The sequence below is a fragment of the Heptranchias perlo genome, chromosome 1 (assembly GCF_035084215.1).
Source record: "Heptranchias perlo isolate sHepPer1 chromosome 1, sHepPer1.hap1, whole genome shotgun sequence".
Taxonomy (NCBI): domain Eukaryota; kingdom Metazoa; phylum Chordata; class Chondrichthyes; order Hexanchiformes; family Hexanchidae; genus Heptranchias; species Heptranchias perlo.
In genome coordinates, this window is record NC_090325.1 from 113,692,721 (window position 1) to 113,706,133 (window position 13,413).

A 13,413-nucleotide genomic window follows, 5' to 3' on the forward strand; every position below is an offset into this window, starting at 1 on the left:
TTTAAAGGGCTATGGGGAAACAGCAGAGTGCAGGACTAATTGGATCGCTCTTTAAAAAGAGCCAGCACAGGCACATTGGGCCGAATGGCCACCTCTTGTGCTGTACCTACTATGATAGTGTGAGGTGCTGCATTTTGTTAAGAATAAGGAGGCCACAGCATTTGCAATCATCTTCAGCCAGAAGTGCCGAGTGGATGATCCATCTCAGCCTCCTCCCGATATCCCCACCATGTCAGAAGCAAATCTTCAGCCAATTTGATTCACTCCACATGATATCAAGAAATGGCGGAGTGCACTGGATACAGCAAAAACTATGGGCCCCGACAACATCCCGGCTGTAGTTCTGAAGACTAGTGCTCTAGAACTAGCCGTGCCTCCAGCCAAACTGTTCCAGTACAGCTACAACACTGGCATCTACCCAACAATGTAGAAAATTGCCCAGGTACGTCCTGTCCACAAAAGACAGGACAAATCCAAACCGGCCAATTAACGCCCATCAGTCTACTCTCAATCATCAGCAAAGTGATGGAAGGTGTCGTCTATAGTGCTATCAAGCGGCACTCACTTACCAATAACCTGCTCACCGATGCTCAGTTTGGGTTCTGCCAGGACCAGTCAGCTCCAGACCTCATTACAGCCTTGGTCCAAACATGGACTAAAGAGCTAAATTCCAGAGGTGAGGGAAGAGTGACTGCCCTTCACATCAAGGCAGCATTTAACCGAGTGTGGCACCAAGGAGCCCTAGTAAAATTGAAGTCAATGGGAATCAGGGGGAAAACTCTCCAGTGGCTGGAGTCATACCTGGCACAAAGGAAGATGGTAGTGGTTGTTGGAAGCCAATCATCTCAGCCCCAAGACATTGCTGCAGGAGTTCCTCAGGGCAGTGTCCTAGGCCCAACCATCTTCAGCTGCTTCATCAATGACCTTCCCTCCATCCCCCCATAAGGTCAGAAATGGGGATGTTTGCTGATGCTTGCAGAGTGTTTAGTTCCATTTGCAACCCCTCGGATAATGAAGCAGTCCGTGCCCACATGCAGCAAGACCTGGACAACATCCAGGCTTGGGCTCATAAGTGGCAAGTAACATTCACGTCAGACAAGTGCCAGGCAATGACCATCTCCAACAAGAGAGAGTCTAACCACCTCCCCATGACATTCAACAGCATTACCATCGCCGAATCCCCCACCATCAACATCCTGGGGGTCTCCATTGACCAGAAACTAAACTGGACCAGCCACAAATACTGTGGCTACAAGAGCAAGTCAGAGGCTGGGTATTCTGCGGTGAGTGACTCATCTCCTGACTCCCTAAAGCCTTTCCACCATCTACAAGGCACAAGTCAGGAGTGTGATGGAATACTCTCCACTTGCCTGGATGAGTGCAGCTCCAACAACACTCAAGAAGCTCGACACCATCCAGGACAAAGCAGCCCACTTGATTGGCACTCCATCCATCGCCCTAAACATTCACTCCCTTCATCACCGGCGCACAGTGGCTGCAGTGTGTACCATCCACAGGATGCATTGCAGCAACTCGCCAAGGCTTCTTCGACAGCAGCTCCCAAACCCGCGACCTCTACCACCTAGAAGGACAAGAGCAGCAGGCACATGGGAACAACACCACCTGCACGTTCCCCTCCAAGTCACACACCATCCCGACTTGGAAATATATCGCTGTTCCTTCATCGTTGCTGGGTCAAAATTCCGGAACTCCCTACCTAACAGCACTGTGGGAGAACCTTCATCACACGAACTGCAGCGGTTCAAGAAGGCGGCTCACCACCACCTTCTCGAGGGCAATTAGGAATGGGCAATAAATGTTGGCCTTGCCAGCGTTGCCCACATCCCATGAACGAATAAAAAAAAACATATTGCTTGGATAACAATGGGTGGAGAGGAGCAAAGGGATCCACGGATACAGATACACAAATCACTAAAAGTAGTGACGCAGATTAATAAGGTCATAAAAAAGGCAAACCAAATACTGGGGTTCATTTCTAGAGGGATAGAATTGAAAAGAAGAGAAGTTATGTTAAACCCGAATATAGCCTTGGTTAGACCACGCTTGGAGTATGGTGCACAGTTCTGGTCTTCATATTATAAAAAGGATTTAGAGGCATTGGAGAAGATGCAAAAAAGATTGACAAGGATGATAACAGAACTGAGAGGATATACTTATCAGGAAAGACTAAGGCTTTTTTTCCCTAGAAAAGCGAAGGCTGAGGGGTGACCTGATGGAGGTCTTTAAGATAACGAAAGGGCTTGATGGGGTAGACATAGATAAAATGTTTCCATTTGTGGGGGAGTCCAAAACTAGAGGTGATCAATATAAGATAGTCACTAATAAATCAAATAGGGAATTCAGGAGAAACTTCTTTACCCAAAAAGTGGTAAGAATATGGAATGCGCTACCACAAGGAGTAGTCGAGGCAAATAACACAGATACATTTAAGGGGAAGTTAGATAAGCACACGAAAGAGAAAGGAATAGAAGGGTATGCTGATCGGGTTAGATGAAGTAGAGAGGGAGGAGGCTTGTGTGGAGTTTAAATGCTGACATAGATCAGTTTGGCCGAATGACCTGTTTCAGTGCTGTGGACTCAATGTAACCTCCTTTCTGAGCTGAAAAGCCCAGGTTTCTCTAGTCTTTCCTCCTCAAGAACTCAAAACCGATATTATGCCAACATCATTAACTGCTTAACACAAGATTGTGCTTGTGATTTAGAGAAGTGCATGTTATTTTATGGACTACACAATTTTTTTTTAAAACTTAGGGCAATTTGTTAAGGCCTGAGACAGAGTTTCTTTATTTCCCTATCATTAGTTCGGCCTTTACCATTCTGTGTATTCTGCAGATAGGTCTCTGCCAATACTGATTTAAAATGGGCAATTAAGAGTTATGTGAGACCAGCAGGCGTGCCTCACCTGGTTATTTTATCCCTTTCTCCCGGCAGTAAAGCAGCTTGCCTCTGCTCTGCACTTGCTCACCTCGCTCATTGTATGGGAAAATCACAGCCTCATATCAGTATATCTGCCCGCTGATCACAGATATGTGTGTGATGGTCCACAACCACTAAAGAACTTACAATAAGTCAGATCCTTCTTTGCACATTTTTAAAATTGAAAACTAAAAATTGCCCTTCACCATCACAGTTCCCTCTAGCTACCAGTAAACAAACAGTTGACCAGAATGTTTACACAAAGCAATAACCTATAAAACAATTTTTTTAAATGAGTGGGACTGAATATTCAGTGTATAGCATTTTATTGTATTAACTTTAATATGTAGGTCCATGAGTGACCCAGGACTACATACTGTTGTGTATGAAACGGGATGCTCTGCCCAGTGTGCAGCTGTGTTATGGAGCATTGTACTCTAACTGTAACATTGCAAATTACTGCCAACTAGACATTGACACTCGGGCCTAGAAACTCGATCACACCCGAAAATGGGCGCGCAGGGGGCAGGCGCTCACTGCGTGTGCTTGTTCACGTGGTCCCTGGGGGGCAAGCGCTCACTGCGTGTGCTTGTTCACGTGGTCCCTGGGGGGCAGGCGCTCACTGCGTGTGCTTGTTCACGTGGTCCCTGGGAGGCAGGCGCTCACTGCGTGTGCTTGTTCACGTGGTCCCTGGGGGGCAGGCGCTCTGGCTACTGACATTAAGAATCATTTCTGAAGAAAGAAATGGCTCCAAGACCCGCAAATCGGGCCTTCAGGTTCTCCGATGTCGCGTTGGAAGCCTTCGTCCAAGCGGTGGACAGGAGGAAGGAGATCCCGTTCCCCCCAGCGGAGCAGAAAGCCCTCCAGGCGACACCTTTGTCACTAGTGGGAAGAGGTCATGATGCGCTGCCTGTGGTCACAAACAAGCAGAGCATTCTGTTTGTGAGCAAACTACTGAATGACATAATGGTTAAAAAAAGGTCTGAGTTCTCCTCCTCATGACAGTCCCTAAACCGTAATTTCACAAATAGCTCTACCTCAGAGCATTCTATAATTATACCTCACATGGTGTTCAAGCCATGGGTACAAAATAGTCACGTTTCATGGAGCTAACATCCCAGTCGAGAACAAAGCAGTTGTCAGTGACGCCACCGAAAGCAGTCTGCAATACAGTTCATGTGACATTCATCACTTCTGCCTCTAAATTTTATCATTTCAATTCTTCAGCTAGTGTGCTATAAACAAAGACTGTAATGAACAGCCATTATATACAACTTATATCCCACTCACAGCATTAACTGTGACTCACTGCTTATTAAGTCCGGTCTCATGTGGGATATAAACTGGATCCCATGCCTTTGTTATATATCCTCTATATATCTTAAAGAAAAATGTGTTCACAGCTGATCTTATTCCATCACCATGGGGTAGGAGTGTTAATATGTCTCAGATTCACAGCTTGCAGCATCCTGTATAGGTTAAAGGTTATCTTTTAGTTGCATTTCACAGTCTGCAGCTCTCAGATATTAAACCCTATTCAAACTTGAATATCAATAAAAATACAAAACAAACTCAGTGAAAATGTATATTTCACTCACCAATTAAATTGGAACAAAATCTATTTTATAAAGCTTGAATTCTATTGTTGACAACCTCAAATTAATTTCATAGAATCATAGAAATTTATTTCACAGAAGGAGGCCATTCAGCCCATTATGTCTGCGCTGGCCGAAAAAAAGCTATCCAGCCTAATTCCACTTTCCAGCTCTTGGTCCGTATCCTTGCAGGTTATGGCACTACAAGTGCATATACAAGTACTTTTTAAATGCGATGAGGGTTTCTGCCTCTACTACCCTTTCAGGCAGTGAGTTCAGACGCCCACCACCCTCTGGGTGAAAAAAATTCTCCTCAACTCCCCTCTCATCCTTCTACCAGTTACTTTAAATCTACGCCCCCTGGTTATTGACACCTCTGCTAATTTCAGCGCAATCAATATGCAAATAAATAAATGCACAGCCCACTGAATAAGACATAAGTGCTAGTTTCAAAACATATTTGATAGTCATAAAAATCACCTGAAAAGCCATGGAGTTGGCAGCAGCCAGGAACATCCGCAGAGGCAGTTTTGCTTTGTAAGATCGGTGGCTCCATAAACGGTGCGCACCAGCTGTCACTCCGAGAGCCGTTACTATGAAACAAAGATAAGCTGTGGAAAAACACAATAGCCTGGGATTAGTACCATGGCACATCACTTTCTGCATTGCTGTCTGGTGCAGCAAAACAAGGCCAGTGATGGGAGTGATTTCTATACCTTCACAGTCATTCGTCCCTTTTACCAAAGTAATTGTTCCCTCACTTCGTAACCTCTGCACTAGCATACTGTGTTAAGCAAACAGAAGCATCTGTGGCCCCGAGAGATAATTGCCACGTGAGTAAAGAGAGTTACTGAGATGGTGGTAGGGTCAGAACTATATTGCAAACAGGGAAAAAGTCTGGACAAGAAATATAGGTTCAGGTCACCAAAATAAAAATAAAAAACATTGGAAAAACACAGCACGTCAGTTAGCACCTGAAAAGAAAAAGAGGTTAATGTTTCAAGTGTTGTGTCAAAAGGTCTACACCTGAAATATTAACCTGTCTTTTGTCATTACAGATGCTGCCTCACCTGCTGTGCATTTCCAGCATTTTCTGTTTTTATTTTAGATTTCCAGCATTTGCATCTCCTGTCCCCCCCACGACACTGAATTCACTTTAATAATACTAATCAGTGCATTCTGATGCTAGAGGATACCCCACCGATATAAACTTTGAAACTCATGAGATATTGGCAAGAAATCTCAAAATATTTATTTTTAAAGTATCTTTTAAAAGATCCAGTGAAATAACAGAGGACAATTTTGAAAATACTGGGATCCAGAAATTGTTGATGAGGTACTCCTTCAAATGGCTGAATGTAGCTCATTAGCTGACGATGGAGTGAAACTGGTCTCAGGAAGGAGCGTTAAACGGACGATGGCAAATCGAGAGTCCGTTTTACACCCAGCTTCAATGGAAAAAAAAAGTCGGGCGCAGTGTAAAATGGGCTGCCGATTCAATAGGAGTCTGTTTCATGCTACCACTGAAGTTGAATTTCACCAACACCGCCCCCCCCCCCACCCCTCCCCGATGTGTCTAGCACAAGGAGACATGTTCCAGGAGCTGTCCAGCTAAGAATTACAATCTTATTGTTAACAACACATTAAAATGGAGCAGAACTCGCTTGCAAAGTAACGGTGAGCTCAACAGCGCAGTGAAATGCGGAAATCCAGAATTTGCTCCTGCTGGTTCTCCGGTGACATGACAGCTTCGAATTAAAGGGATATCGCTGGCTGCAATCAGTGAAATCATTGAAAAAGCGCCAACTTGCTCATCTGCCTAGCTGGAAAGTAACTAATATCGCCACAAAACAGGTACGCTTAAAAATACCAGGTCTAAACTAAGTTTTAAAACCCCGGTAAGTCTTAGTGACTGCCAAACAACTAAAAATTAACTTTTTAAAATGTGGAGTCGCATTACTCCATATTTTAATAGTTTTTGGTCATTTAAACAAAAAATTAAATTAAAAATTATTTTTAAAAAACTTTTCCTATCTCTTTTATTTAATTCAATTATTTCTTACCCTCTCTTTATTTTCATTTTCTATAACTGTTTTTATAATGATTTTAATGTTGTGCCTTTCACTTCCTGGTTTTCATGTGGGAAGCCTGCAGAGACTGCGAACGCAGCTTGTCAAAAATACTGCAATCTGATCGGTCAAGGGAAAAGAAAGAGAGAGTGATCCTCTCACTTCTCCCACAGGTTCTCACTTCGCTTGAACTAACACTGGGCTCTTCTCCACGTCCTATTCAAGGAAGTGCCCGAAGTTAGTGGGTTAGTATAAATCTATGGAACGGCGAGCACTATTGGTTCGCCACTCCAAGCAATTTCTGCCCCAATACTTTTGCATTTAGGGATGACAGGATATTTTTCCTGCTTTTTAAAATGTACGTTTAACGCCATCTTTTGCACCCTCTGTATGCATGTCATTGCCTGGTTAAAAGGCCAAGCATGTGGATCTGACAGTGCCATTCTGTAATTGGCAGCTAGTAGAGGTGCATCTGTGCAAGTACAGCCCAAGATAATTCACCCTCCAGTTCCTCCTCCCTCCCTGTGGTGATATGAATAGTTTCCACTTAAAATCTCCCCCCTCCCAAATCAAATAAATTGGTGGGGTGGGGGGGTGGTGAGGTTTACAATTTTAAATAAAAACCTTATGGTAAATTTTGGCCTTCAGGGAGGAGACACAAATTGGTGGGAAAAAAACAAAATATGTTTTGCTAATTTTGATTACAAAAGTCAAAGCTTAGATTGAGTGAAACCAATGGCAAGCCTAATTCACGCTCAATAATGTGTACATCAGACCTCAGACAGTGTTGGGTTCTTACTGTAACCATCTATTAGATACCTCATCAATGAGAGAACAATGAAATGTTTACATAGTGAAACACAGTTTGCTATAATACAATTACACTGGTCTGGAATTTCCTGGATCACAATTACACGGTAAGTACACCAAAATTTACACTGGTTTCTACACCAATCTTGCCAACCGGACTTTATGTCCAAATTTCCTGCAGAGTTCATTTGCCTACATGGAATGTAAAAACCCGCATGAAACAAGCACAAATGCAGGACCAGCAATTGGGTAATATTGAGTGGGCTGCTGCCTTCTGCCATGGTGCCTTACTCTGAGCCTTTTGCCTCTGCTGCTCCTCTTCCTCTACCATTATTATGCAGAGCAGCAACATGCTCATTGGGAAGGCCATTCCAGCTGCTTAGTCCTGAACACTTGCGGGGTGAGAGCAGGGGAGGGGTGGTGGGGAGATGGTGCAGTAGTCAAAAAAAAAATTCAGGTGCACTGAGACTGACAGCACTTTTGTCAGGAATAATGCAAGTCTCAGTAAGACAAAGTCAAAGAAAAAAAAATCACAATGAAAATTGCAATCAAACTCCAAAAATCTCAGTTATGCCGATATCTGGTGACTTCCGGCTGTGCTGCGCCTAAATCTTTGGGCATAAATCTAAGTCAGCGCACTATTGGCATAAATTCAGGAAATTCACATGAGCCATGCTTTTGCATGGGCTGTTTGAGGTACGTAAATGAGCGACAGAGAGTTTTGGCAGATGTATCTCGGAAGCAGCGCAAGCAATCGAGGGATTTCGCACACAACGATGTGTTTCAGCTTAAAAACCAGCGCAAGTCAGTTGCGCAGGAATTTCCTCAGAAAAAAAATGGTGCACGCCGCTCTCACGCTGAAAATTTCCAGGAAGTTCCAGGCCACTATGTCAGAAGTTTTACAATATCAGGGCTGGCTGATTTGAGCATCACTTACTGACAGTTTACAACATGGGGCACAAGTTCATGTTCAGTAACTTCGGGCATTCAGCTCAGCTTGAATTTGCTCTGCTCTTTGCATTGATTCAGAGAATGTCCTCTTTAAAGCAAGTTTTCTATACTCTGCCTCTCCAGAATGTCAGTCTGATTTGAAGCAGACGGCATTGGAAGAAAAACATTTGGTAATCCTAAGATGTGTAGCTGAACTTCAATATACACTTTTTATTAAGGAGTTTAATTAAGAAAATCAGGCTTGGAGAATGATTTATGACTGGAGACACTGCTTCTATTGATTGGTTATGACACAATGCTTGTTATGGGCTAAACAATGGAAGATCAGCACCCAGATTTTACCTATATTTTCATAACAGAACCATCACTCCACTGAATTACTTGGTAAATAACGAGTTGGAATCTTTTCACTATTATCAAAGTTTCACTATATGTGAATTCACTATAAAGGGTTCCACTGTTCAAATCCGCAGAACTGTCATCATTACAATTGAGGGCTTTTGTAATTTGTGTACATACATGACTACTTTTGCCCCCATTTACACATGCAGATTGCAAAAGCCTGCATGTACCAATTCTGGGCTAGTCATGTTGCCCTTGCAATACACTTTTATGGACAGGAGTCCACATACCCCCTATGGTTGGTGCACCAAGTGCAAAATCAAGACAAACTGCCACTTACCCCACCTCACCGTCAATGCAACATTCTTCCCGCGTGCAAATGATTAAATGATCAAACTAAACTTTTCAAATTGGTTATATCTAAGTACATGTTCCACGCAGGAGAAACAGAAATTTTGTGTACAATTTCACACATTAGACACAAACTTATTCCACTCAGGTTTATCTGTGTAAACCCCTGATCTGACTTTGTGTATAAGATAAAAGCTATTGTCACCGGTCTCATTTTGAATGTGTCTAGTTTTTGAGTGGAATGTCTAGAAATTTCTAAAATGTAAAAGGGAAGGCTGATTTTTAAAATATATGCCCATTTTCCCATTTACTTCTGTATCCAATGAGTAGAGGCGATTGTTTTTAAAATTACTAAGATTTTCAATTAATTTTGATCAACACATATCAGGATGCAACCTCTGATCATATCCATTCCCTGCCTTTATCTGGTTTTAGTTATGGTAAAAAATGGTGACTGCAGCTGTTGCCATCTTTCCAAATGGTGCAAGGACAGACACATTTTAAACTTTGAATACTGTGAACTACAAAGATATGGAATAATGGAGGGACACATTTCTTGCATAATGCTGCACCCTTCTATTGAACTTTGGATCAATGTATACCAGGATTGGGCCTCTGAAAAGTGACCTTGGGCAACATAGCAGTCAGTTAAGAGCTGGATCAGATAAAGCTTGAATACCAAGCAAAACGAGTATAAGAAAATCAAAGCAACCCACTAACCGCACAAGTAGTAAAGCCATGAGTTCAAGCCCTGTAGGCAAGTAGAGTAGTTTCTCATTATAACTATCTGAAATATCAGGTGCCCTCTAACATATTTTTATGGCTTCTTGATTAACAGACAAAAAAGTGCGTAATTTGTTAAATGAGGTCCCTCCTTGCTATATACAGTCTGCTCTTAGATAATTTGAATTAAGCAACTTTGAACTAATAATCCACATTTTAAGCATTAAATTCCCACTTTGCTGTGTTATCAACATTGCTTAATATAAATTATTGAATAATTTATTTTTAGTGCAAACAATGACTTTGAATTATCAGTCAACTGTAAAGCCATGTGGTATACCTCCTAAATAATGCATTCTAGAAATAAATTGTTATATTATTTACCCAGGCCTTGGATCCAAACAGTCAAGCATTATAGATCAACCACTGTTTCAGGTTGGTGTTCTCAGTTGTATCTGTCTTCAGTGATTAAAAATTAAATGTCCTGAAGGATACTGAGTGACCGTCAGTATATTACACAGTGGTGGACTAACTGAGGGGTTCCTATGATGTCATAAACTATTGAAGAGAAGCTCTGAGCAGTGTGCCAGCTAAACTCAGAGCCTGGAGTTCTGCTTGTAAATAACTTGACAGCTATGTACTAGTTATATTATATGGACAATATTGGAATTTTGATTTTTTTTTTGTTTACCAAAAATTGCTACTCTCAATTGTGTTTTCAGCAGTGATAGCTTTGCCATTGCATCATTGGTGGACAGTTCATCCAAAGTAGTGCCACTGCACACAATATAGCATCTCACAGCATTTGGATTCATTACACAGGAAGCTATAATTTTTTTTTGTGAAGATGAATTGTACATTCACTATTGTCAAAAACAAAACAACTATTATTGGTAGAAAACCTGTCAACACCAAACTGGGCTTTTTGGGCCATATTTTGCTACATGAATTTTCCTTTCCTCAATAACCTTAACAGCTTCTGTGTATACCTAGATTCTTTAGCAATCATCTATATTAATCTTAATACTGGTACAATAACAACTCTAATGCACCCATGTATGTCCAACTTGTTTAGATCCAATCTGTATTAATCTTAATACTACACACAGTAAATCTTGGTAGATTTGCTGCATATCCAAATTGCTTATGCCAATCCTTAATACTTTTAATAGTACTACTACAATAAATTTTAATGGATTCTTTATGAAAGTCTTTTGGAATCGATGAACATAATCTTGTAGCCACAGTAATCTTCACAATTTCCATGGATATCCAAATGGTTTACAATCTGTAGCAAACTGATTTATTTACAATTACATCTGTACCATGGAACCTGGGTTCATTTCCTCATTTTAAGATTAAGGGTTTATCTATAAAAGCCATATTTCAATAGATCATAAATCAATCTCAGTGCATCTTATGTGCACATTCCAACTTTGTGTGCCTAGAATTCAACATGATAGCACTAAATCGGGAGTGTTTTTTGTTTTGTTCGGAGGGCCAGGAGATGTTTTGTTTGTAGACCCTTAACAATATTAAATTAAAACTTTTTACTTATTCTTGAAGAATATATTTGGAACTTTTGAGGTTAGGGTTGTTTCAACAGATCATACATAATAACCACATAATAAACAAACATAAATATATACTTTCCTTTTCAAGATAGGATATGATTGTAATGGCCTCATACAACATGGAACTCTTTTTGATCATAATTGGTAAATAGTAAGCCCAGACTGAATTATTGATTACTCGAATGTCTAATTTACAGAAAGGACAAAAACGGACGAATGAAAGAAATCCAAGATAATTCTATTACAGATCAACCCAAACCCTTTCTGCCCGAAGTATGTCCAAATAATTTGACCACAATGTGATTCCCTGGGGAGATTATAGCAAGAGGATGGACGTAACAGAAAGTTAATTGAAATCTCTTTTAAAACATCACCTCTAATTTTATACCCCTTTGCTCAGAAAAAAAAAATCACGATTTTTCAGGTGACTGGTATAGCGGGAGACCTGAAACTAGTTAACGACCTCGGATTGAAAGGGCGTCACAGATATTCAGTGTCCACCTTTTGCAGGGGACGGAAGTAATAGCACCAAGAACACTTAACTGAGTAACAGCCGTTCAATTATTCACATGGTACCGTACGAAGGACTAATGTGTCCCTATTCCCTGCCCAGACATTGACACCTACTGTATGGGAATCAAACATGATGCGTCATTCTGTGAATATAATCTCCCTGAACCATTGGAGACTCTTTACAGCCTGCACTGTGGGGTCTGATTATATATGTCTGTGCTCCTATAATGAACGGCATCGGTGCTCATCAAGATATCCCAGAAGATTAATTTATTGTGACTAATAATCACTCATCTTTGCTGCTTTATTTATTCATTCACTGAGGCGAATCCGCGCCGCCTGCACTGTCGAATAGAGAGGGCTTCATGTGAAACCCTGGAGCCCCAGGCGGTGGCCGTGCCTGCCCTGGAATAACACAAACCACAATATCACAACCTGCCCCCTTTCAATGCAAATGTCGCATTTTCCCCCCCTCACTCATGGGGGTCTTTTTTAAACAAATTCTGCTGCGAACCCAAGTCATTGGGTTGACAGTCCCGCTCCTTTGGGGGTTTTTTTTTTAAAAGAAGAGTGGATGGAAGGAGCTGCGCAATCAGTGCGGACACATCGCAACTTACCCCACAGCCATGTTAGCGGGTGAGCTTGCGGGAGGAGGCAGAGGGAGTACGCGGCGCCGAGGTGCAGCAGGCTCATCAGGGCGACGTTTCTCCAGACCATTTTCAGCTTAAGCCTGGCTCCCGGCTGCCTGTTGTCCGCATCCGCCCTGTGGGCTCCTTCAGCCGGCTCCTCCACCACCTCCACCTCCTCCTCCTCCTCACCCTCGATTTTGTCCTCGTTCTCCATGTTCACCACCTTTCAGTATCGCCGGCTGAGTAAACCCGGGACAACAGTCGCTTCGATCGCTGGCCGGCCGCTTTATCAATGCCGATCTTCTCCTTCCAAAAACCTGCAAGTGCGCGATGGAGAGGAGCGATCACCGGGAGAGGAGAGAGAGGAGCGATCACCGGGAGAGGAGAGCAGCGATCACCGGCAGCGCGGGCATCTTGCACCAGTGAGCAACCCTCTCCAGCAGGGCAGCCTGAGGCAGCAGCCAGCCAATCAGAGCACCTGCTTCAGAGAGGCTCATCCTGTAGGGACTGACTGCAGCAACACCTTCACCAAAAAAAACACATCCAGATCATCCAGATCACAGCAACCAAAACAATCAGATCACAGCATCCAGATCATCCAGATCACAGCAACCAAAACAATCAGATCACAGCATCCAGATCACAGCAACCAAAACAATCAGATCACAGCATCCAGATCATCCAGATCACAGCAACCAAAACAATCAGATCACAGCATCCAGATCACAGCAACCAAAACAATCAGATCACAGCAACCAGATCATCCAGATCACAGCAACCAGATCATCCAGATCACAGCAACCAAAACAATCAGATCACAGCAACCAGATCACAGCATCCAGATCACAGCAACCAGATCATCCAGATCACAACAACCAAAACAATCATATCACAGCAACCAGATCACAGCAACCAAAAC

The 13,413-nt window shown here is 42.4% G+C and overlaps 1 protein-coding gene across 1 annotated transcript in view; it reads right to left on the minus strand.

The window, feature by feature from the left end:
- Positions 1-12,932, minus strand: part of LOC137325104 (stearoyl-CoA desaturase 5-like) — a 104,808-nt gene extending 91,876 nt beyond the window's left edge. Inside the window, exons 1-2 of the mRNA XM_067989826.1 lie at positions 12,483-12,932; positions 5,013-5,143 (exon numbers count right to left, since the gene is read on the minus strand). Of these exons, the coding sequence (XP_067845927.1) occupies positions 5,013-5,143; positions 12,483-12,708 (357 nt within the window). The 5' untranslated portion in view covers positions 12,709-12,932. The remainder of the gene's footprint in view (positions 1-5,012; positions 5,144-12,482) is intronic.
- Positions 12,933-13,413: the final 481 nt, after the last annotated feature.